General features: G+C 39.9%; 1 protein-coding gene across 4 annotated transcripts in view; it reads right to left on the bottom strand.

The window, feature by feature from the left end:
* UBN2 (ubinuclein 2) overlaps positions 1-23,551 on the bottom strand; it is a 77,955-nt gene that overhangs the window by 14,573 nt on the left and 39,831 nt on the right. For 3 of the 4 annotated variants that reach the window (XM_030825819.1, XM_030825817.1, XM_030825816.1), the window contains 8 exons: positions 20,956-21,074; positions 19,987-20,100; positions 19,325-19,468; positions 17,268-17,318; positions 14,060-14,102; positions 11,404-11,454; positions 8,887-10,437; positions 404-635 (listed from right to left, as the gene is read on the bottom strand). In XM_030825819.1, coding sequence (XP_030681679.1) covers positions 404-635; positions 8,887-10,437; positions 11,404-11,454; positions 14,060-14,102; positions 17,268-17,318; positions 19,325-19,468; positions 19,987-20,100; positions 20,956-21,074 — 2,305 coding nt within the window. The remainder of the gene's footprint in view (positions 1-403; positions 636-8,886; positions 10,438-11,403; positions 11,455-14,059; positions 14,103-17,267; positions 17,319-19,324; positions 19,469-19,986; positions 20,101-20,955; positions 21,075-23,551) is intronic. The other variant, XM_030825818.1, reaches the window with a different exon arrangement.

Raw genomic sequence — 23,551 nt, 5'->3', positions numbered from 1 at the left:
CCAGGCTGGAGTGCAGTGGCGCAATCTTGGCTCACTGCAAGCGCCGCCTCCCGGGTTCACGCCATTCTCCTGCCTCAGCCTCTCCGAGTAGCTGGGACTACAGGCGCCTGCCACCCCGCCCTGCTAATTTTTTTTGTATTTTTAGTAGAGACGGGGTTTCACCGTGGTCTCGATCTTCTGACCTCGTGATCCGCCCGCCTTGGCCTCCCAAAGTGCTGGGATTACAAGCGTGAGCCACCGCACCTGGCTAAACTGCATTTCTTAAAAAAAAAAACAACAACAACAACAAAAAAACTATAATCTTCATTAACTCCAACTGGACTACTCTTAATTAGAATAAATTTGTGAGGTTTCCTGTTCTGTCAAGCTAGACAGCCCAACCAAATAGAAGAGCCCCACTTACTCTGAGTTAGGCTATGGTGGAAAGCGGCTGAGGTAGATCCCGAGGTGGTTGTCACTCCAGCTGTGTCCGTTCCAAAGCCAAGTATCTCCAAGGGAAACTGGAAGGGCATGGGCACTGGAACAAGGCCACCCAGCATCCCAAAAGGAGTCACATTTTGATTTGTTACAGACAAAGGTGATGTCATGAGAGTCAGAGGTGAGGCATTAGCCAATAATGATGCTCCTGCTGTGGACTGTGCAGAAACCAGGGGTCAAAATACATAAGAAATAAAGTAACCCAAATTGATTTATTTTCTATAATATCCTCACAGATGCAAGACTGTGCCTTACATCTGCTCTGACAGAAATGTTGTGAGACAGACTCTTCATTATCACTGTAGGTTCCTTAGATGCTGTTATTTTAGTGGCACTTACATGAACACCCACGCACTCTCTCAATCTACTAATTCCCAACCTTCCACTCGCACTCCTCCACTTTTGCCTCCTAGCCCAAACACCTGAACCATGAGTAAATAATTCTGTGCAATTTCAGCTCAGTCTCTGAAAATGCTCACTTTACTATTTGTCTCATCATGTCTCCTGCAGCAGCTGCTCTAGACTGCTGCTTTCAGGGCCCTACTTGGTATCCTTTACTGTCATCACATCAGCTTAGAGAGACGAGGCCGAGGTGTTCTTCCTCGCCATGAGCCTCACCTGCCCTTCTCCAAAGCTAACCACCTGACTTACTCCATGAATTCTCACCGTGTGGAACTTTCTTGTATAAATATCTAGTACTGCACCTTTTCCATGTTTCCTCTGCCTTCTCAGATACAGAAGCTTATTATTTTTTTATAACCACGCTGTTATTCTAGCTCTTCCCCAGCTCCTAGCAACTGTCTTCCTTTTATTATCAAACAGAATGACAGACTTCAGTTTCCTTAGTTCTAGTCTCTAACTCCTGAAAGTGGGTTTTCACTTTATTACTTTTTTGAAATTACACTCCTTGAGGTAAAAGATAAATTGGACAGTGTTTTCACACTCCCCTACCTGGGCTTTGATGCCATGTTTATGAATAAAAACACTGAAATCAGAAATATGCTAACACATCTGGACTGCAGGGAGGACTTTAAAAAAATAAAATAAATAAGAAATATGCCAACATGGATGGGCTTTCACAGAGAACTTACTTAAATATATTCCCCCTGCCCAAACTCCGCCCCCTTTTTTTTTGAGACAGGGTCTCCTGTTGCCCACACTGGACTGCAGTGGTGCAATCACAGCTAACTGCCATCTCAGCCTCCTGGAGGCTCAAGTGATCCTCCTACCTCAGCCTCCCGAGTAGCTAAGTCTACAGACACATGCCACCATACCCGGCTAACAATTTTTTGTATTTATTATAGAGATAGGGTTTCACCATGTTGCCCAGGCTGGGCTCGAACTCCTGGGCTCAAACCATCTCCTCACTGCCTTGGCCTCCCAAAGTGCTAGAATTATAGCGTGAGCCAGAATGCCTGGAAAATATATTCCTATAGCTAGTATAATTCTTTGAACAATTTTCTACACAGCAATTAAATCATTTTTTTCCATTTTGACTTTTTTATTTAAAAAAATTTATTATTATTATTTTTTTAGAGACGGGGTTTCACTCTGTTATCCAGGCTAGAGAGCAGTGGAACAATTGTAGCTCATGGCAGACTCAAACTCCTGGGCTCAAGTGATCCTCCCACCTCAGCCTCCCAAGTACCTGGGACTACAGACAGGCGTGTGCCACCAGACCCAGCTAATTTTTGTATTTTTAGTAGAGACGGGGTTTCACCATGTTGGCCAGGATGGTCTCAAACTCCTGTGCTCAAGTGATCCGCCTGCCTTGGCCTCCCAAAGTGCTGGGATTACATGCGTGAGCCACCGTGTCCATCTAAATCTAAATTTGTTCAGGAAAATAGAATTTGTTGACTATTTTAAAAATAACTAAAAATGTTAGCTCTTTCCAGTTTTATTATGTATATCAATAAGCATTATTAATTAAGGACTGATTGTTTTAAAAATCTTTGTCCTTTTGCTCCTAGTGGGGTATTTCTTAAGTTAATGTATAAGAAAAATGCAGACAATCTTTCCGCACACATATGCCACATAACATTACATATATTTATACACTTAAGAGGCTACGCCACTGCTGAACAAACAAATGAAGAATATCCGCAAGCAGCCTTCTTTCTGGTTCTTTAACTGCCTCCCTCCCCTGTTCTCCTTCATTTGTTAATAAAAATAACAAATTTTACAACTGAAATTTATATCCGTAGTTCTGGCCTCTCATCTCAATTTCCATCCTGCATATCTGAGATTCAAGTGAATAATTCCACTTGAATATCTAGCACCAACTTGACATATCCAAAGCTGAAATCATCTTCTCCAATGGGTTCCCCCATCTTCTGTCAACTGCTTTCATCAGGGAATTCCATTCTTTCCAGTCCCTTAGGCTTGAAACCTTAGTTTTCAGGCATTATAAAATGATAACATTATAGTAAAAAACCCCATTCTTTCTTTTTTACCAAAATTTCCTCTTACACTTAAGTACAAACCTTCACCACTCCATGTTTGAACCTGACAGTTTTTCTTATTTGCCTGTCTTTTCCTGTACTGTGCCAACCACAATACATAAAATGGGAGAATTTAGGAAAAAATTACCAAGTTAGAAATAATAGTATCTTAATGCAACTAGGATAGAAAAGATCCTGCATCAACTTAAAAATTAACCAGAGTTGGCCAGGCGCGGTGGCTCATGCCTGTAATCCCAACACTTTGGGAGGCCAAGGTGGGTGGATCATGAGATCAGGAATTCGAAACCAGCCTGACTAACATGGTGGTCTCTACTAACCCCGTCTCTACTAAAAATACAAAATTACAATAATTAATTCATTAATACAATACAAAAATTAGCCAGGTGTGGTGGCGCGTGCCTGTAATCCCAGCTACTCGGGAGGCTGAGGCAGGAGAACCACTTGAACCTGGGAGGCAGAGGTTGCAGTGAGCCAAGATTGTGCCACTGCACTCTAGCCTGGGAGACACAGCAAGACTGTCTCGGAAAAAAAAAAAAAAAATTAACCAGAGTTGCTTCTTCTAATCATAATTCTACTGCAGTCTTGGGATGATAAAGAGTCTCCAAGGCTGTGTGCCCCAGTTGGAGTTCCCTAGTGAGGAACACTAAATACTGTTAATAAAAGGAATCTTTTAAAGCTTTTCTGGAGGAGTGTAATTGAAGCATTAAAATAGATGCAAAATGAGGGCCAGGTGCTATGGCTCACTCCTATTATCCCAGCACTTTGGGAGACTAAGTTGGGTGAATCACCTGAGGCCAGGGGTTCAAGACCAGCCTGACCAACATGGTGAAACACCGTCTCTACTAAAAATACAAAAATGAGCCGGGCATGGTGGCACGCTCCTGTAATCCCAGGTACTCAGAGGCTGAGGCAGGAGAGCTGCTTGAACCCTAGAGGCGGAAGCTGCAGTGAGCCAAGATTGCGCCACTGCACTCCAGCCTGGGCAACAGAGTTAGACCCTGTTTCAAAAAAAAAAAAAAAGCAAAATGTAAATTAGGGAGGGCAATTTCCAAAATTAAATAACTCAAGTATAGCAAAAAAGTGATACTATGCCATAACTAACATTTTACACTTTCAAGTAACTTCTATATCCACTTTCATTTGTTTACAAATATAAATGGAAGCATCAGATAATCTAAATGTGACATGGGTATTTGCAAATCTCTCTATCCTAAAAGATGGAGACCTTTCAGCAGTGGGGTACTCCAATGTTGATATCATCTGGGATCATGCACAAGAAGTCAGCATGAAGCAGGTAAATAGTTCCGGATTATGCCCCAGAATCAAAAAGAGTTTCCGTGACCTCTACATTTTATTCCCAGGGGAAAAAACATTGAAGGGAAACCTTGCTCTTCCCGTAGTGGGCATTAATTTTTTCTTTTTTTTTTTTTTTTGAGATGGCGTCTCCCTCTGTTGCCAGGCTGGATTGCAGTGGTGCCATCTCGGCTCACCGCAACCTCCAACTCCAGGATTCAAGTGATTCTCCTGCCTCAGCCTCCCAAGTAGCTGAGATTACAGGCACGTCCCACCACACCCAGCTAATTTTTGTATTTTTAGTAGAGATGGGGTTTCACCATGTTGGCCAGGATGACCTCAATCTCCTGACCTCGTGATCCGCTCACCTCGGCCTCCTAAAGTCCTGGGTTTACAGGCATGAGCCACCGCGACCAGCCGCAATTAAATTTTTTTTAAACCACATACTCTACTTTGGTGAGTGCACTGGTCCCCTGTTCCCCACAACACCCAGAGTAACCTTTTGAGATGCAAATCAGACCATACCAGTCCCCTGTTTAAGAACCTCCAATAGCTTCCCACTGCACAGAGAATAAAATCCAAAGTCCTTACTATGGTCCACAAGGTCTTCCATGACATGGTTCTGGTCTCTCTCTGATCTCATCACCTACCACTCTCTCCCCATGGTCCAGCCATGCAGGCCTTCACTTCAGGCTCTTTTCCATCTCAGTGTCTTCATACAACTGTTCCCTCTGGCCTGAACTACTTTCCCCCTCATTTCTCCACATGGCTGGCTTCTGCTCATTCAATTCTCAGATCAAACGTTACCTCCTCAAACCTTCTTAACCTTCTTTACGTTAGCAGCAATCACTTTATCATATTATCCTACAATTTTATTTTTTCACAGCATTTACCACATTTTGAAAAAACTTGTATTTTTCCTTGTCTTCCTACCTAGACTATATGCGTGAGTATGCTGTTCATACCTATATCCCCAGCACCTAGAAGAGTGCCTGGCACATAGTAAACACTCAATAAACATTTGCTTAATGAATGAATGATGTTTGGAATTATCAAGTGGCAAAGACAGGATTCACAGAATATCAGTAAGTTGAAGGGTAAGAAAGAGGAGGAAACCCCTGTGTGGAAAGTTACTAAATAGAAAGCAAGCAGAGCTAACAAGCTGAACCCAGAAGGAGTTTAACTTTTGCCATTTGTTAAAGGACCTGTCATTTTCACTCTGCAAATGAGTAGACACCCACAGATGCCTTTCAGACAGAAGGTGAATGCTTTACAGGCATAGATAGGAACTCTGTTTTCAGTGTTGGAGAGCTATAGACAGGTTCTAGAGGCCACAAGATAGCTGATAAGACTTCATTGAGACGCTATGTTAAAACAAAAAGAACCTTACTTTCGCCAAAGGGTAGAAATGACCTTATTCAATTATTAACCTTTTCTTCAGTCAAACCAGTAAGACAGAAAAAAAAAAAAAGATAAGATATGAAGGCAGGAACCCTTCAGTCTCCAAATCATAAAGCCATTTGGGAGAGGAAGAAAACCAGGAGGGAGTAGTTAGTCTTCAGAAACTCAAACTTTGCCAAGTAGCCTCCATGCTGACAAACCAATTATTTGTTAGACAGTATAGGGGTTCTTTTGCAATAAATAATGAAATACAGGAAGATCTTTGGGAACAAAATAGAACTGAAAGAATGTAGAGATGACAAAGGATGAAGAAAGATTTAATCTTAAGTTCAAAGAAAATGAAGCAAATGAAAACAAAAATGAATTTTTAATTCCAGAAATAACTCCCCAATTTTTTATAAAATTGATAAAATCAAGAGTTTTCCATTTATTATTCTTATTTAAAAGCAAAAAGAAAATGCTGAGAGAGTTAAAAGTAGTTAACCCTAGGAGGAGGATACGGGGCAGGGAACTACCATTTATGCTATCTTTTCACTTATTCCTTTGATCAAATTAAGAATTAATTTTAAGAAGAGTAAACTATTTAATAAACAGTAATGCAGACTAACTCCAATCTTCCATATACCTTTTTTTTCATAAGGGAAGGCCTTTATTCATCCATCTCCATATACATTTTAACATATAATCCCTAATATCAATGTTTTTATTATTTTATTTCTGATGAAAGTAAATGTACATACATAAAACATCAGTTAATCCTAGATTTCAATTAATGAACTACCAGTTAGCTGAATTCGTTCTACATTAGAATTCTGGCATCCAGTCATTCCTATGCCTACATAGTAGCAGAATGATGATTTGAATACACAATGTATATTGAATATCAACCCTTAGACTATATTGAACAGCAGGAAACCTTGACATACAGCAAGGGGAAACTCTTCTCATTACATGTTCCTGTTCCACATAAATAGGAGGCAGTACAAAGAGCACTTCCTTAGACAACACAATTCCATAAATAAATAAAAGTTATGTTTCCAAAGAATATTTAAGAACCTAAGAACTTGCATATCATAAAATGGTATTTTTTTTTTTGCCGGTTATAAAACAAAATATTATATAAAACACATTTTGTTGAAAAAAGTCTTAAAAAGTACCTACAAAGCATAAACAGTATTGGATTAATAGGTGATTTTTACTTCCTTTTTTCTAAATTTGCCTTCAATGAACACATATTACTTTCAGGGGAAAAAAGTTAAAGAAACTAAATCATTAACATAAAGGACAAATCTGAGAAAGTGTCAGAATACAAAGAAGTGGCATAGAGATGAAAACAATAACAGAAGATGATATGGAAGACAGAGAGATGAAATACAGGCCCGGCGCAGTGACTTATGCCTGTAATCCCAGCACTTTGGGAGGTGGAAGCGGGCAGATCACTTGAGGTTAGGAGTTTGAGACCAGCCTAGTCAACATAGTAAAACCCCATCTCTACTAAAAATATAAAAATTAGGCCAGGCGTGGTAGCTCATGCCTGTAATCCCAGCACTTTGGGAGGCCGAGGTGGGCGGATCACCTGGGGTCAGGAGTTCAAGACCAGCCCGGCCAACATGGCAATACACCGTCTCTACTAAAAATACAAAAATTAGCTGGGCATGGTGGCCCATGCCTGTAATCCCAGCTACTCAGGAGGCTGAGGCAGGGAGAACTGCTTTGAACCTAGGAGGTGGAGGTTGCAGTGAGCAGAGATCACGTCATTGCACTCCAGCCTGGCAACAGAGGAGACTCCGTCACAAAAAAATAATAATAATAATAAATAAATATACAAAAATTAGCCAGGCATGGTGGTGGGTGCCTGTAATTCCAGCTACTCGGGAGCCTGAGGCAGGAGAATCTCTTGAACCCGAGAAGCGGAGGTTGCAGTAAGCCAAGATTGCGCCACTGCCCTTCAGCGTGGACGACAGAGCGAGACTCTGTCTCAGGGAAAAATAAAAAAATATATACATAATAAAGAGTTCTCAAAAAACTTACAATAAATAGATCAGAAACAGTAATCAGACACATAATACAATAAAATATTCTTGATCTAAAATAAATAACCAGGTCTGAGATGGAAAGCTACTACTATGTTCTAGGTATACAATTAATGAAAACTAGGCAGAGAAAACACATTAATGATAACGGAACAAAACGAGAATGAGAAAGAGTCTGAGAATGGCCTCAGACTTCTCCATAATCCTAAACACTAAGCAAGAGTCAGTGGAGTAGTATTTACAAAATTTGGAGTGGAGCAGTTAGTGCCCCCCTTTTTTTTTTTTTTTTTTTTGAGATGAAGTTTCGCTCTGTCACCCAGGCTGGAGTGCAATGGCATGATATCGGCTCACTGCAACCTCTGCTTCCTGGGTTCAAGCGATTCTCCTCACTCAGCCTCCCGAATAGCTGGGACTACAGGCATGTGCCACCATGCCCAGCTAATTTTTTTGTATTTTTAGTAGAGACAGGGTTTTGCCATGTTGGCCAGGCTGGTCTTGAACTCCTGACCTCAAGTGATCCTCCTGCCTTGGCCTCCCAAAGTGCTGGGATTACAGGCATGAGCTACCATGCCCGGCTACCCTTCTTAAAAAGATTGCTTGAGTGAGGCACTCAGCTAATTGAGATATAAGTTTAAACTAAAAATTCATGAATGGGAAAATTGTGGTATAAAAGGGCGAATGACACTAATTTGACACCGAAAATTATATATAACTACAAAATTAACGCAAAATAAAAATTTTGAGAAGATAAATGATTTAAAAAATAACATGAATGTATAAATTTGATTTAAAAATAAGAAAACTGGCAGGAGAAAAAGGGAAGGGAAGAGCTAAGCGAATGTTTGTTAAATTCCTAAGTTACTACTTTGTTCTGGACTTGGTAAGAGAGAAAGTTTGAAATAAGCATTTTAGTTTTGTTTTTTCAAATAATTTTAAAGTTGATTTAGTGATGGTTGCTTGTAATGAAGACATCATTCTGTCAGACAGCTGAATGCTGGTGCACCTTTGTTACTTTAAGAAAAATCCATATCCCAACAAACACCTCATCTACAAGTGTGTCTGTCACTGTGATGTCAGCATCAGGAACATTCCATGGCCGCAGGCTGTAATAAGCCAATTGAGAACAATCCACACATAAAAAGCTTATTAAAGTTACCCGCAAGACAGATGACATTATACAATCTTACAGTTTATCACACGGATGTACAGAACATACATACCTGCACACTGGCTGTTACCACTGAAGACCCTGAGGCAGTGGATGGTCTATGTGGAGTAGACAACGGTTTGGTAGCACCCTGTGTTCCACTTCCTGCTCCCCCAGATAGACTAGTCCTATTAGCTCCGCTTGAGTTAAGGTTGCTACCTCTGCTGGCAGGTACATTCATTGCAATTCCACTCAAGCTATTCTTCCCAACAGTTCCAGTGGATGATGAGTTTGTTAGCTTTGAGGAGGCCTGAAGATTTTTTGTAGGTGGAAGGCCTGAAGTGCGACTAGAGGGCAATAAATTCAAGGTGGGAGACTGTCTGCTGATGTTCATTCCACTGGGCTGTTTATGGACTGGGTTGTTAGTGCTGGAGTGGCTACTCTGGGCGACTAGTGCATTTGGACTGGAACTACTTGGGGATACAGTAGGCTTGGGAGTTGGGTTGGATTTAGAAATAAGTTTAGTTGATACTGAAGGCTTAGCTGACAGAGAGGGCTTGGGTGAGGCAGAAGGCTTAGGCGAGGGCAGGGGTTTAGGAGATGTGGCAGGCTTGGGAGATGCGGCAAGTTTTGGGGAGGCAGCCATCGAGAAGGGAGATTTGAAACCCTGCGTGGAGATCTGTGACACCATAGCCTTGGCTAAATAGTTACTGGAGGTAGTGGTGCTAGGTACTGTCCTAGAAACCAGGGGGTGGGACCCTTGAGAACCATTTCCAGGTGAGGGGGTAGATAAGGGAAGGCGGTACATAAGTGGCTTATCTGAAGTCTTAATAAGCGAGGAGGAACAGGAGAGTTGGGGATTATTACTTAACTTCACGACGGGGTTGGTCTGGGATTTACTGATGGTGGCCTGTAATGGAGACACATAGTTCTGCTGGACAGCTGAATGCTGGTGCACCTTTGTTACTTGTGTTAACGAAGAAGCATCTTGGGCCTCGGATGTTCCCAGAGCATGAGAAGAGGCAGCAATTTGGGCTTGGGAAGAAGAGGAGACATGGGTCTGTGAAGAGGAAGAAGTGTGAATCTGGCTTGACCTCTGAAGTCCTTGTTGAAGTAGCCTGGCTGGCAAAGGTTCTAAAGAAACTTTAGGGTTCTGAATGGAAGAACCAGCAATAAGGCCTGAAGAGATGCCAGTATGAGCTAAATCCTGGGGTTTCTTTGGTACTGGCCCTGTGTGACCAGCAATAAGACTTGAAGAATGTGTAGTCTGAGTAGAATCTAGTTTTTTGGGAGTAGCTAGTGGCAGCTTACTCATGATACTTGCTAATTTTTCTTCTCTCAGTCCTGGACGAGGCTTTGTGGTTGGCATGCTTATCCTTGAGCCAACTGGAGGGCCCTTGTTCCCATTGTTGATAACCGCTAAAGCTTCAGAAACAAGATCCAGTGAAGGTGAATGGAAAGAAAGGTCTTCATCTAGTGAGTCGTCGAGGCAGATGGTTTCTTGGGCTGGTGCAGAGCTAGAGCTGGCTGCAGCAACGGTAGTTGTGCTGGAGCTCGTTGGAGGACCGCTAACCGAAGCCACCAGGGATGCTGGAGTTTTCTGGTCCTTTTTTGGACTACACTCCTAATGTAAAGCATCATATGGAAAAAAATAGAAATGGTGAATAAAAAATTACAAAGTTAATTTAAAATAACTAAAAGATTCTCATGGCAATTAAAATTGTTTTTCTACTGGAAATCTTTCGAGACTATCAAAACAAAAATAATTTTTGAGATGACAGAGCTCCTGACTGAGCTGTCCTCACAAGACAAAGTATCTGATATATTGCACATAGCTGTCATACCTTGGTAAGCTTAACACCAAGTGGAAGGAACATTCATATACTAGTTACATTACTGATGAGCCTCCCTCACCTGCATCAGATCTTCAAATCCTGCTCCAAATCCATCGTTCAGATTATTATCTTTTTATTCCCCTGCACTCAGAGGAAATTCTGCCTTTATATTAAGACTCTCTCCTTCTCGTCTGGGATGGTTTGCTAGGAGGCTGACCTTCACTTTCTGCTTCCATGCATTTCTGCCTCTTTGTATGCCCTGTCCTGCAGCTACCCTACAGCCAGTACATAGAAAAACTGGTACGTCAAAGTGGCAGATGATTCAATCCAAGCACAAATAAATTATGCTATTTATTATGGTGAATCTGTAATTTGCTTGTAAATTATTCATTTGTCATTTATTCAATATATCCACTAAGTGTCCGCTGTGAACAGGGCTCTATGCTAAGAAAACAAGGATATTAAGAATTACAACTCTGAATACCTAAGAGTTGTTAGTCTGTTTCTCAAATAATCAACCTTCTTAATATTTAAGAAAAAGAACTAGAGCACAGTTTATAATATTCAAAGAGCAAAATAATTAAAAAGCAACTATTTATTTTTAAAGATAAAGTATTTGACTCATTTTAAGATTGAGAAGCAAAAGCCTATTACATAAAAGTCATATCAAAGTCTCTTCAATTAGTTTCTTAAACAAACCCAAACAAACCTAAAGTGTTATATTACGTACTGATTTATACAACCATAGCACTTACCTTAAGCATAGTGGGGAAAGAATGGAGAGGAAGGGTCTTTACCATCACCTCCTAAGGTATTACATAAGCAAGCTGTTAAGAATACTGTTACACTCTAACTTCCTTAGTATTTTTTCTAAGCTTTTATTCTAAAACCCCTGATTAAAAACCTCACTACCTATTGGAAGTACAAGTGTAACTGCATTAAGGTCACAAATGTCTGCTAAGAAGAATGGGTAATGCAGATGAAACATGTTTGTTTTGATATGCCATCCACTGACATGATTAGTGAAAATTCCATTATAAAAAGTACAGAATAAAGGGTAGGAAATGTATCCAAATGTTGGAAGTATTACTAGTATAAAACTGCTGTTTTAAAATAACTTTTTGATTAATTTTTATTTATAAAAACACTAAATCCACTCTAATAGAATACTGTGAAGATTTATACTGGCAGAGAAAATTGTTCAGGACATATAACTGAGTCAAAAAAGCAGGTTATCCCATTTATATAAAAGACTAAATAAATAGATAGCTGACTGGATAGATGGATGGATGAATGGAAGGGAGGGAGGGAGGAACAGAGTTTCAGAAGAAGGGAAGGAAGATGTGTCTTAGAAAGCTAAGAGCTTTTACTCTCTGACTGAGGAGAAATTTATAGATACTTTTACTTTTCTCCTTACTTTTCTGGGTTATTTGCATTTTCTATTGTAGTCATTCCCTTATCTTACCTTTATAACTAGAAACAGTACGGGGAGTTACAGTAGAAAAAAACCACATCAACAATATAGCTTTTCCATTTTGGGAAAATGAAAAAAGTAATTTAATCATAGAGAAGGAAACAAACAAAAAAACTGATGACTCCCCCATATCATCCTAACACAACAGTATTAGAATTTAACAAATTTCCTATCCTATTATTCTATTAATCATAGATGTATCAAATGTAACCAATCCTTTATGGAGGGTATTAAGACTTTAGTATTCTAATAAAGTCAAGTGTCAAAACAACGTCTAAATTCAACAGATTTAATGAAAGATTGGCTCAATATTATTTGGATCAGAAGACAAAGTAGGCTATTAAGAAAAAGAGGACTGGCTGGGTGTGGTGGCTCACGCCTGTAATCCCAACACTTTGGGAGGCCAAGGCGGGTGGGTCACGAGGTCAGGAGTTCAAGACCAGCCTGACCAACATGGTGAAACCCCGTCTCTACTAAAAATATAAAAATTGGCCAGGCGTGGTGGTGCGCGCCTGTAATCCCAGCTACTCAGGAGACTGAGGCAGGAGAATCGCTTGAACCTGGGAGGCGGAGGTTGCAGTGAGCCGAGATCGCACCACTGCACTCCAGCCTAGGCAACAGAGCGAGACTCTGTCTCCAAAAGAAAAAAAAAAAAAAGAAAGAAAAAGAAGACTATTTACCCTGCATTTAAAGAGGCTCTAATACCAAAAAAGTCAGGAAGGCCACAGAATAATATATATTGACCATCTGGCCACAATCTTATAAGCAAAGAACCTCATCTATTAAAAACAACAACAACAACAAAAAACCAGAGACAAAGGCTATGGAGCAAAGTGTAAAACCTAAAGGGTATGGGCTTTCATTAAAATTTTAATTTCAAATCATTATAGTTTTTACTTCTGGAGGTTATATCTTGGTTCTCTTTCAAATCTACTTTGTTTATTTTGATAGGATATTTTTTATTCCCTTTTCTATTTCTCTAAATATTAAACATTTTTAAGTAAAATTATTTTATGTACTAAATTCCATAAATGTACTACTTGTCCATCTTAGGGATCTAACTGCTGTTTATTGTTCCTACTGACTCTCACTCATCGTAACTTATTCTCTCATGTATTCTGTATTTCAGACTGTAAGCTCAGGTCTGACATGGTTTATAGGAGGAAGGACTTTGAGGCCTCTGAAGCAGGCACATTATACCAGAGAGAATTTGCTTTTGCCAGTGGCCCCAGGTTACTACTAATCCAGTAACTAAGTTACTTTTTCAGCTTGGGTTTTTCTCAGATTGTAGAGGTAGTGTAACTTAAATTCCTAAGCCAAGAAAATTTTTCAGCAAGGACATTCTTCCCCCAAACCAGAACCCAGTCCAAGACAGCCACTTAATGTCTCTGCTGGTGGCTGGATTTTTTTCTAGTCCTTTCTTTTACTAAAGATGTTATTGTTTGAAGGTCCAGCTTTATGCAGATTTCATCCCAAGTTTTAACCTGCACAAGCCCAAGAAAACCCTAACTGCTATGCTCTGAGAAGAAACGTAAAAAGAAACCATAAAGTGATGGGTAGAAAGTGCCAAATGCCTCCAAGGGCAACCAAAGTTTAAGCGACAGATTAACACTGTCAGCTCCTTTTTTGGTTTTGGTCTTATGAATTTTCCTTACGTATTTTCAATCACACCTATGCTATGAAAGAATATTTGTTATATTTTACCTAGCATTTCCAAGTATTAATAGAGTTAAGCTTTACAATTGGTGTATGCATATTTCCCACTGCTACACAGGAATCTATTCTCCCAAATACAGAAGTACTAAGATTATTAGGAAGTTGAAAACATCTATCTTATAGTGCCTACTGACCTCTGCTAAATACATCTTTTTCATCTTAGGAATGTATTTCAACATTCACCAACTATAACTAATTAAATATTTTGTTTCAATACTTACCTTTACTTTGGGTTTAGGTGCAGGAATCACCTTTTTCTTTGCCCTAAGATAAAAAGATTTTAAAAGGCTATTTCAGTAGCAGTTATATTGCTCATTAGAAAGTTATAATATATAGCTTTGTAATTATGTGGTAAATAATTCCTTCTGCTATTTGGAAAGCTCTTTGAAGGAACTGTATTTAAGTGCTCAGTTTATACGAAGTATGTAGCAACATTTTCCCCAATTCAGATTAATTGAAAGGCCAAACAACTAGTAAACCATGAAACGCAGATAATACAATTTTTAAAAAATTAAATGTAAATAAGCTATAAAATAACCCCCCCAAAAAAAGAGCTTCAAGGAACTTCAGGCTCAAATTAAACCATGCCAAGAAGGTGTGAATGCGATTTAACTTAACCAAAACAAAAAAACCCCTGAGCTTTTAAAGAAAAATTTTTGTAATGTAAAAATTCAAATAAAAAATGTCAAAATGACAGGGAGAAAAAGGGCAAGAAAAATTACTATGGAATCCTGGAACTTTTGGAAAACTATGATAAAGTTTGAAGATGAAAAAACGAACGAGTTCCACAGTAAGTCAAAGTATTCAAATGTTTGTTGAACAATTAAAGTGTTGACAAGCTAAAATACTTCACCTTGTCTACTTCACTTGGCTAAAATGTCATCAATTAGATTAACAAGAATCTTGATTAAAACTGTCAATTTACAACTTCATTTAGGCAACAGTAATTTTCTGAGTTTTTTTTTGATGAAGGCCATTTAGGGAAACGACCTCTAGGCCCACTTATCCCATAGATTCCTACTTTCTGGTATAAAACAAAACACAAAGTTAAACAAAACACAAAGTTAATGATAATAATGAAGCTATTTAAAAAAAGGGAGGAGGAGGCTGGGTGCAGTGGCTCATGCCTGTAATCCTAGCACTTTGGGCTGAGGCAGGCGGATCACGTGAGGCCAGGAGTTTGAGACCAGCCTGGCCAACATGGTGAAACCCTGTCTCTACTAAAAATACAAAAATTAGCCGGGCGTGGTGGCACATGCCTGTAGTCCCAGCTACTCAGGAGGCTGAGGCAGGAAAATTGCTTGAACCTGGGTGCGGTGAGTCGAGATCGTGCCACTGCACTCCAGCCTGGGCGACAGAGCAAGACTCCATCTCAAAAAAAAAAAAAAAAAAAAAAAAGCCAGAGAGACAGAGAGGGAGACATCTTTTGTAAACACCTTTAGAATTAAAGGAATGCATTATTTGTACCTGAATTGTAATGCATATATGGCTTTAGAACTACAGTAGCCCCCCTTATCCACAGTTTTCAATTTCTGCGGTTTCAGTTGCCTGTGGTCAACTGAGGTCTGAAAATATTAAATGGAAAATTCCAGAAAAAGAGATAAACCACATTCACATAACTTTTATTATACTATACTGTTAAACTGTTCTCTTTTATTATTGTTGTTGTTAATCTCTTACTGTGCCTAATTTGTAAACTAAAATCTATTATAGGAATGTATGTATAGGAAAAAATAGTCTATGTAGGGTTCAGTACTGTCTGCAGTTTTGGCATCTACTGCAGGCATCTTGGAGTATATCATCTGAGGATAAGGGGGACTACTGAATAGGGAAATTAAAGGCAAAAATACTACTGACACAAACATATACATATGTATATAAAATTTATTTCAAAGACAACAAAAACTCTTGCAACAAAGTAAACCTGTAATATATGAAACCAAACTACTTAGAATTTATACTAAAAAAACCAGTAAGAACCAAAAACCACAACCAACTCAATGCATTTCTGATATACAGTTGACCCGAGGATGAAGACCTTTATGATGATTCACTTCCACTTAATGAATAGTAAATACAATTTCTCTTCCTTATGATTTTCTTATTAACATTTTCTTTTCTTTAGCTTACTTTATTGTAAGAATATAGTATACTGTACATAAAACACATACAATGTGTTCATGACCTATTTATGTTATCAGTAAGGCTTCGGGTCAACAGTAGGCTATTAGCAGTGAAGTTTTGGGAGAGTTGAAAGTTACACGTGGATTTCTGTGTGGGATGAGGGGGTGAAATCCCTAACTCACGTGTTGTTCCAAGGGTCAACTGTAGTAATGAAGTGTCCTTCCTAAAAACTAAAAAATTCCTATATAACTGCATACAAGCAGAGTACGAATTTTATAATGTTGCCCAAAAGATATTAAACAGACCTCTCAGCAGAATATTGAATTAGAGTGTTCAGTAAATTCTCAGTAACTTGCTAATTTTATATTTTAATAACCCCCTTTTTTTTTTCTGGAAACAAAGTCTGCTCTGTCCCCCAGGCTGGAGGGCAGTGGCATGATCTCCACTTACTACAACCTCTGCCTCCCTGGCATAAGCCATCCTCCCACCTCAGCCTCCTGAGTAGCCGGGACTACAGGCACACACACCATGCCTGGCTAATTTTTGTAGTTTTTATAGAGATGGAGTTTCGCCATGTTGCCCAGGCCAGTCTCAAACTCCTGGGCTCAAGCGATCCACCTGCCTCAGCCTCCCAAAGTGCTGGGATTACAGAAGCGAGCCACTGTGCCTGGCTTTAATAACCCTTAATGCCACCCTTGCAGGCTACAGAGAAGTAGCCCTAAGTTGTAGGGAAAAATAAAACTGTTCTGGAATTGACCAATATTCAACCAAAAAGGTGACCACAGAAAAAACTTGCCTTTTTGTTGTATGTTGGGGGGATAAAAGCTTTCTCTAGTAATCACATCACTAAGGAAATATCCAGTTTTGAACAGAAGACCTCAAGAACAGGTTAATTTTGTGGAATAAAACACTCTGCAGTGCAGCAAGGGTGGGTGTGCATATGGATCTGTCCTGGTAAACTCAGGACACAGAGGGCTGTAGATTACAAATGCAGATGGACGTTAGGAGGTGGAGAAAAAGACTGGCAGGTAGAAGGCCCAGGAACAAAGGAAAACCCCTGAGCCTTCACGCTTCCCTACTACCGGAATCCCAGGCCATTATGTGTCACGGTGTGGATTTAGTAGGTGTTTAGAGAGTAGCCTGACAATTATTTCAATAGATAAATGTGTTCTGAAGTCTAAATAGTCAATGGTCAAAATGATCTTTTTAAGTCCTATTCCAACTAGCATTTAATAAATGATACTTTTGTTCACTAAAGCACATAATGTGAATAAATGAAGCAATCTGGGGTCTGCATTTACTCACGGAGCAGAAGTAAGATGATTATGAACACTCCGGCTTTCCTTAAAAAGCATTCTGGAAAAATTTAAAGAACAAAATTATTATTTTCTTTATAGCAGATAATAACATAATTGTTTTATTTTTTAAAGTAATTTAATTTTCAATAGACTATTACTGCTTATTTACCAAGTAAAAGTTATAATGGTACAGTATACTCAATAATCTATTTTATGGAGAGTTTTATTCATGGCTCACTATAACCTAGGCCTCCTGGGCTCAAATGGTCCTTCCAACTCAGCCTTCAAAGAAGCTGGAATTACAGGTGTATGCCACCACGCCCAGCTAATTTTTAAAACTTTTTGCAGAGTCAGGGGTCTCACTATGCTGCCCAGGCTGGTCTTGAACCCCTGGCCTCAAGCAATCCTCTCACTGTGGCCCTTGGCCTCCTAAAGTGCTGAGATTACAGGGGTGAGCTACCACACCTGGCCAACAGATCTTTTCTGTTGATAGAAGATGGAGCAATTTAAGATCATGGGTTGAACTAGCCAAGTTTATTAATTTTTACTTAACTCTTTTTTTTTTTTTTTTTGAGACAAGAGTTTTGCTCTTGTTGCCCAGGTGGAGTGCAATAGTGCAATCTCGGCTCACTGTAACCTCTGCCTCCTGGGTTCAAGTGATTCTCCTGCCTCAGCCTCCTGCATAGCTGGGATTACAGGTGCCCACCACCACGCCCAGCTAATTTTTAGTAGATACAGGGTTTCACCATGCTGGCCAGGCTGGTCTCAAACTCTGGACCTCAGGTGATCCGCCAGCCTCAGCCTCCCAAAGTGCTGCTATTACAGGTGTGAGCCACCACAATGGGCCACATTCTTAACCCTTGAGACTTTAAACAGAGCGACTCTTTGTTTCTTGAGATATCTCTCTACACTGATCTTCTTATTTATTTACTTATTTTTTGAGACTGGTCTCAAACTCCTGGGGCTCAAAGTGATCCTCCCACCTTGGCCTCCCAAAGTGCTGAGATTACAGGTGTGAGCCACTGCACCTGGCCTACACTGACTATTTTCTTTTTTTTTTTTTTTTTTGAGACGGAGTCTCGCTCTGTCACCCAGGCTGGAGTGCAGTGGCGCAATCTCGGCTCACTGCAAGCTCCGCCTCCCGGGTTCACGCCATTCTCCAGACTCAGCCTCTCCGAGTAGCTGCGACTACAGGCGCCCACCACCACGCCCGGCTAATTTTTTGTATTTTTAGTAGAGACGGGGTTTCACTGTGGTCTCGATCTCCTGACCTCGTGATCTGCCTGCCTCGGCCTCCCAAAGTGCTGGGATTACAAGCGTGAGCCACCACGCCCGGCCGACACTGACTATTTTCTTTTCTCTTTTTCTTTTTTTTTTCTGAGACAGAGTTTTGCTCTTGTTGCCCAGGCTGGAGTGCAATGGTGTGATCTCGGCTCACCACAACCTCCACCTCCAGGGTTCAAGTGATTCTCCTGCCTCAACCTCCCAAGTAGCTGGGATAACAGGCATGCGCCACCACGCCTGGATAATTTTGAATTTTTAGTAGAGATGAGGTTTCTCCATGTTGGTCAGGCTGGTCTTGAACTCCCGACCTCAGGTGATCCGCCTGCCTTGGCCTCCCAAAGTGCTGGGACTGGCATAAGCCACCACGCCCGGCCTCTACACTGACTATTTTCAATAGAATCTAAGGCTGTATCTCTTTTCCTATGTTCTAATCCCGTATTAGTTTCCTTATCTTCATGTTACCCATATGAAACTCCTCTCCCAAACTTCATAACCATTTGGGAGTCTTCCCTCCTCTCTTTTTCTCTACTAGCAAATTTGGGTGTTTAAAAAAAAAAAAGTTAAGTAAAATATCACCTTTACATCTATCTCTGTGTGTGCATGACTGTTTTGTCATTTAAGTGCTTAAGGTTTTCAAAGCAAGGATCATCTGAGATGACTAGACAGCATGCTGAATATATTAGGTTCTTAGCAAAATCAATGTCACATATGTGTATGTGTATCTTTAATAACAGCAATAATAATAAAATAAAATAAAATCCAGTAAGTCACATTTCTTACCTTGCCTGCATCCAGCCCTTAGGCCACAGGGGCTTCACTTCTGTCTCCATAAAAGACTTAAGATAATCTTCAGCAGACTGGCTTTTATTTGGTTCTAACTCATAGCATCCCAATTTGATCTCAACAAGGTTACATAACAAAGTTCTAAACAGATTGAAAATTAAATTTGAAACTTTTTTTAGAACATACATTTGGCAGCAATAATACAGATTATGTGAAAAATTCAGAAAATAACAAACAATTTCCAACAGATATCATTCATTGCACCACAGTCAAACCCGCAATATGAAACAATTTCCTTTGATATCTTTAATCAAAGCACCAAAGATTGAAAGGGATGGTTCTCTACTTGGGGTATAGAAATTCTATTGAGAAAGATGGCTAAAGAAGAAATATGTTGAAAGTATTTCACCTTCTGAAACCAGTATGACTTACTCCATTATTAGATTAGTTTATAAAAAGTATTACAGTGTATATGAAAATAAAAGCAATAATACTCTGAGGATATTAGAGCCCAATTAATCTTCTCTTGAATAATTTTTTCCTACACACTAATCTTTGGTTGCTTCCAATCTAGTTTTATATTTATTATAGATTTTTTTTTAAATGAGGAATCTTACTTCTGCATTATATATTAAAAGTGAAAACTAATTAAATCTTACCTGATGGTGTCATCCCAGTGGAATTTCTTTCTTGGTCCTATGACACGTTTTCCTGGTTTCTCATCATCATCCTCTTCAGATCCATTTTTTTCTCGTTCTTCATCTGTCTGCAATCTAAAAATGAAAAACACTTTACAAAACAAACTTTTAACCCAACACTGCCTATATAATATGCTCCATAAATACTCGTTGAATTGCTTAACTGAATGTTAAAAGAGAGGGTAAAGACGAAATCTACCTTTCCACATAATACTTCAAATTTGAAAGGAGTTATAAAGTAGTTTGGTAAATAAGGACTTTTGATTATAATGTAAAGGCACCAACTTTTATCTTTTAGGTCAGAAAATACTTGCGTTCAACCACAGTCAGTCAAGCTGGGGTTGTGAAATCTCTCACCAGTGTCAGCTCTTGCTTGATCACCTCCATACAATCAATCAACAGACACCTTTTGTCTCTGACTGCAAAGCAACTGAGTGCCATTTACAAAATACTCAATTATATCATGTCAGCAGTATATGTGGATTTCTACTTGAGAATGAGGTCCACTTAACATCAGAACAGTTAAAAGTACTTCTCAAATGCATGTCCAGGTGCAGTGGCCCATGCCTGTAATCCCAGCACTTTGGGAGGCTAAGGCAGGTGGATCACCTGAAGTCAGGAGTTTGAGACCAGCCTGGCCAACATGGTGAAACCCTGTCTCTATTAAAAATACAAAAATTAGCCTAGTGTGGTGGCACGTGCCTGTAATCCCAGTTACTTGTGAGGCTGAGGCAGGAGAATCGCTTGAACCTGGGAGGCAGAGGTTGTACTGAGCTGAAATCGTACCACTCCACTCCAGCCTGGGCAACAGACTGAGATTCTGTCTCAAAATACATACATACATACATACATACATACATACATACATACATACATACGTACACACACTTCTCAAATGCAAAAGCCAGTCCAAATAGAAGAGATACATACTTGGCACACTTAGCTTGACTACGAGCCTGGCAGTCCTCCTGGTATTTAAATAGCTGTTCAGGCATGACATTGCTAACAGCCAGTTTCAGTTTTTGCAGAGGTTCTCTTAAACGATCATCCTAAAAAGAAAAACATACTAGAAGTTTTATCAGACATATTTACAAAATCTTGTAAGCAGGTCCTCAAAAGATAAAATTTATGTTTTAGATACCAACTATAGATTTGAAATATTAGCATATCTAAATATGGACATTTCTTCTACAGCACTGACTTTTCGTAAGATACACTGGATACAAAATTAGAATGACATTTTCCAGTTAGCCAAGAAGAGTCCCAGTTTTTCCCTGTCGCCCAGCATAATTATTAATAGTGTTCCGTTACACTCTTAAAAATGCCCCGTGGACACTTTCATACAGAAAACAAAATCATTGTATTCTACTTGTATAGACTACTGCTGGTTAATCTCCATTATGATGGGAAACCAGTACCCTAAGAAGAGACACTGGTCTGGAACATGAAGACATGTGTTTGGTTTGGGTGACTACCAACCAGATGTTGGTATCCTGTTCTCTCAGTTATGGTTAGTAATTTTAACTCAGGCTGCAAGTAAAAATGCAAGGTCAAGGCCAAAGTGAAAGGAACCCAAAAACTCTTATTCACGTGGGTTTTCAGGGCAAAAAAGAAAGTAGGTTTGCATCTGACAGTTTTAATCAACCAATTTATTACTTTCATCTTGCAAGCAACCGTATATATATGTAACTACTTAAAACATACTTTTATCACCATCATAGGTGCAGAAATATTATAAGACTTTTCTTCACTGAACAATTTTTTTTTTTTTTTTGGAGACAGAGTCTCGCTGTCACACAGGCTGGAGTGCAGTGGCACCATCTTGGCTAACTGCAACCTCCGCCTTCTGGGTTCAAGTGATTATCGTGCCTCAGCCACCTGAGTAGCTGGGACTACAGGTGTGTGCCACCACACCCAACTAATTTTTCTATTTTTAGTAGGACAGAGTTTTGCCATGTTGGCCAGGCTGGTCTCGAACTCCTGGCATCAAGTGATCTGCCTGCCTCGGCCTCCCAAAGTGCTTGGATTACAGGCATGAGCCACCCAGCCAAAACAACTGTTTTTAAAATGTGATTTTTGGTAAAGAAAAGATTTTTAAAACACAAACATTACAAATAAGCATATTAACCTACTCCATGAACACCAGTAAATATTACAGCACATATAACATAAAATCCTATGTTTAAAAATGTACATATTAATCTATTCCATGAACACCAGTAAATAAATATTATAGCACATATGACAAAATCCTATGTTTAAAAATGTGAACATCTGGCCAGGCACAGTGGCTCACGCCTGTAATCCTAGCACTTTAGGAGGCCAAGGCAGGCAGATCACCTGAGGTCAGGAGTTCGAGACCAGCCTGGAGAATGGAGAACCCTGTCTCTACTAAACATGGAGAAACCCTGTCTCTATTAAAAATACAAAGTTATCTGGGCGTGGTGGCGCATGTCTGTAATCCCAGCTAGTCAGGAGGCTGAGGCAGGATAGTCACTTGAACCTGGGAGGTGGAGGTTGTGGTGAGCCGAGATCGCGCCATTGCACTCCAGCCTGGGCAACAAGAGTGAAACTCTGTCTCAAAAAAAAAATTAAAAAGTGAACATCCAGTATCATGGTTCCTAGATGATTACTGGTTCCTAGATGATTACAAAGTAATTCTTCAATTACTTTGAAGAATTATTTAGCTTAGACTATCTGCCTGGAAACAACCCAAATATCCATAAATAGTAAAATGGACAAATTAATTGGGAATATTCACACAATGGAACACTGTGTACCCAGCAGTAAAAAATGAATGTATTTCTGGCCGGGCACGGTGGCTCACGCCTGTAATCCTAGCACTTTGGGAGGCCGAGCTGGGCGGATCACCTGAGGTCAGGAATTCAAGACCCCAGCCTGGCCAACATGGAGAAACCCCATCTTTACTAAAATACGAAACTAGCTGGGCATGATGGCGGGTGCCTGTAATCCCAGCTACTCGGGAGGCTGAGACAGGAGAATTGCTTGAACCCAAGAGATGGTGGTTGCAGTGAGCTGAGATCGCGCCACTGCACTCCAGCCTGGGCTGAGTGAGACTCTGTCTCAAAAAAAAAAAAAAAAAAAGTATTTCTGCTATATGTAGACGTAAGATGAATCTCAGGTGCACAATATTGAGCATTACAAGCTACAGAAGAAAGCAGACAGTATTTCTTTATATATATGAAGCTCAAAAATATGCAAAACTAAATATAATGTTTAGGGATACAAATATATGTGATAAAACCATATAAAGAAAAACAAGGATAAGATATCTTTCTTCCATAGCCAAAGGGATATTAAATAACTTCAAACATGCCAGGGATTCAAGACCAGCCTCGGCAACATAGTAAGACCCTGTCCCTACAGAAAAAAATTAAAAAATGGCCAGGCGTGATGACACCAGCCTGCAGTCCTAGCTACTTGGGAGGCTGAGGTGGGAGGACTGCTTGAGCCCAGGAGGTTAAGGCTGCAGTGAGAGCCATGTTCACGCCACGGCACTCCAGCC

This window comes from Nomascus leucogenys, chromosome 13 (assembly GCF_006542625.1).
Source record: "Nomascus leucogenys isolate Asia chromosome 13, Asia_NLE_v1, whole genome shotgun sequence".
Classification (NCBI taxonomy): Eukaryota; Metazoa; Chordata; class Mammalia; order Primates; family Hylobatidae; genus Nomascus; species Nomascus leucogenys.
Note: the sequence above shows the minus strand (reverse complement) of the source record. Positions and strands in the feature narration are given on the sequence as shown.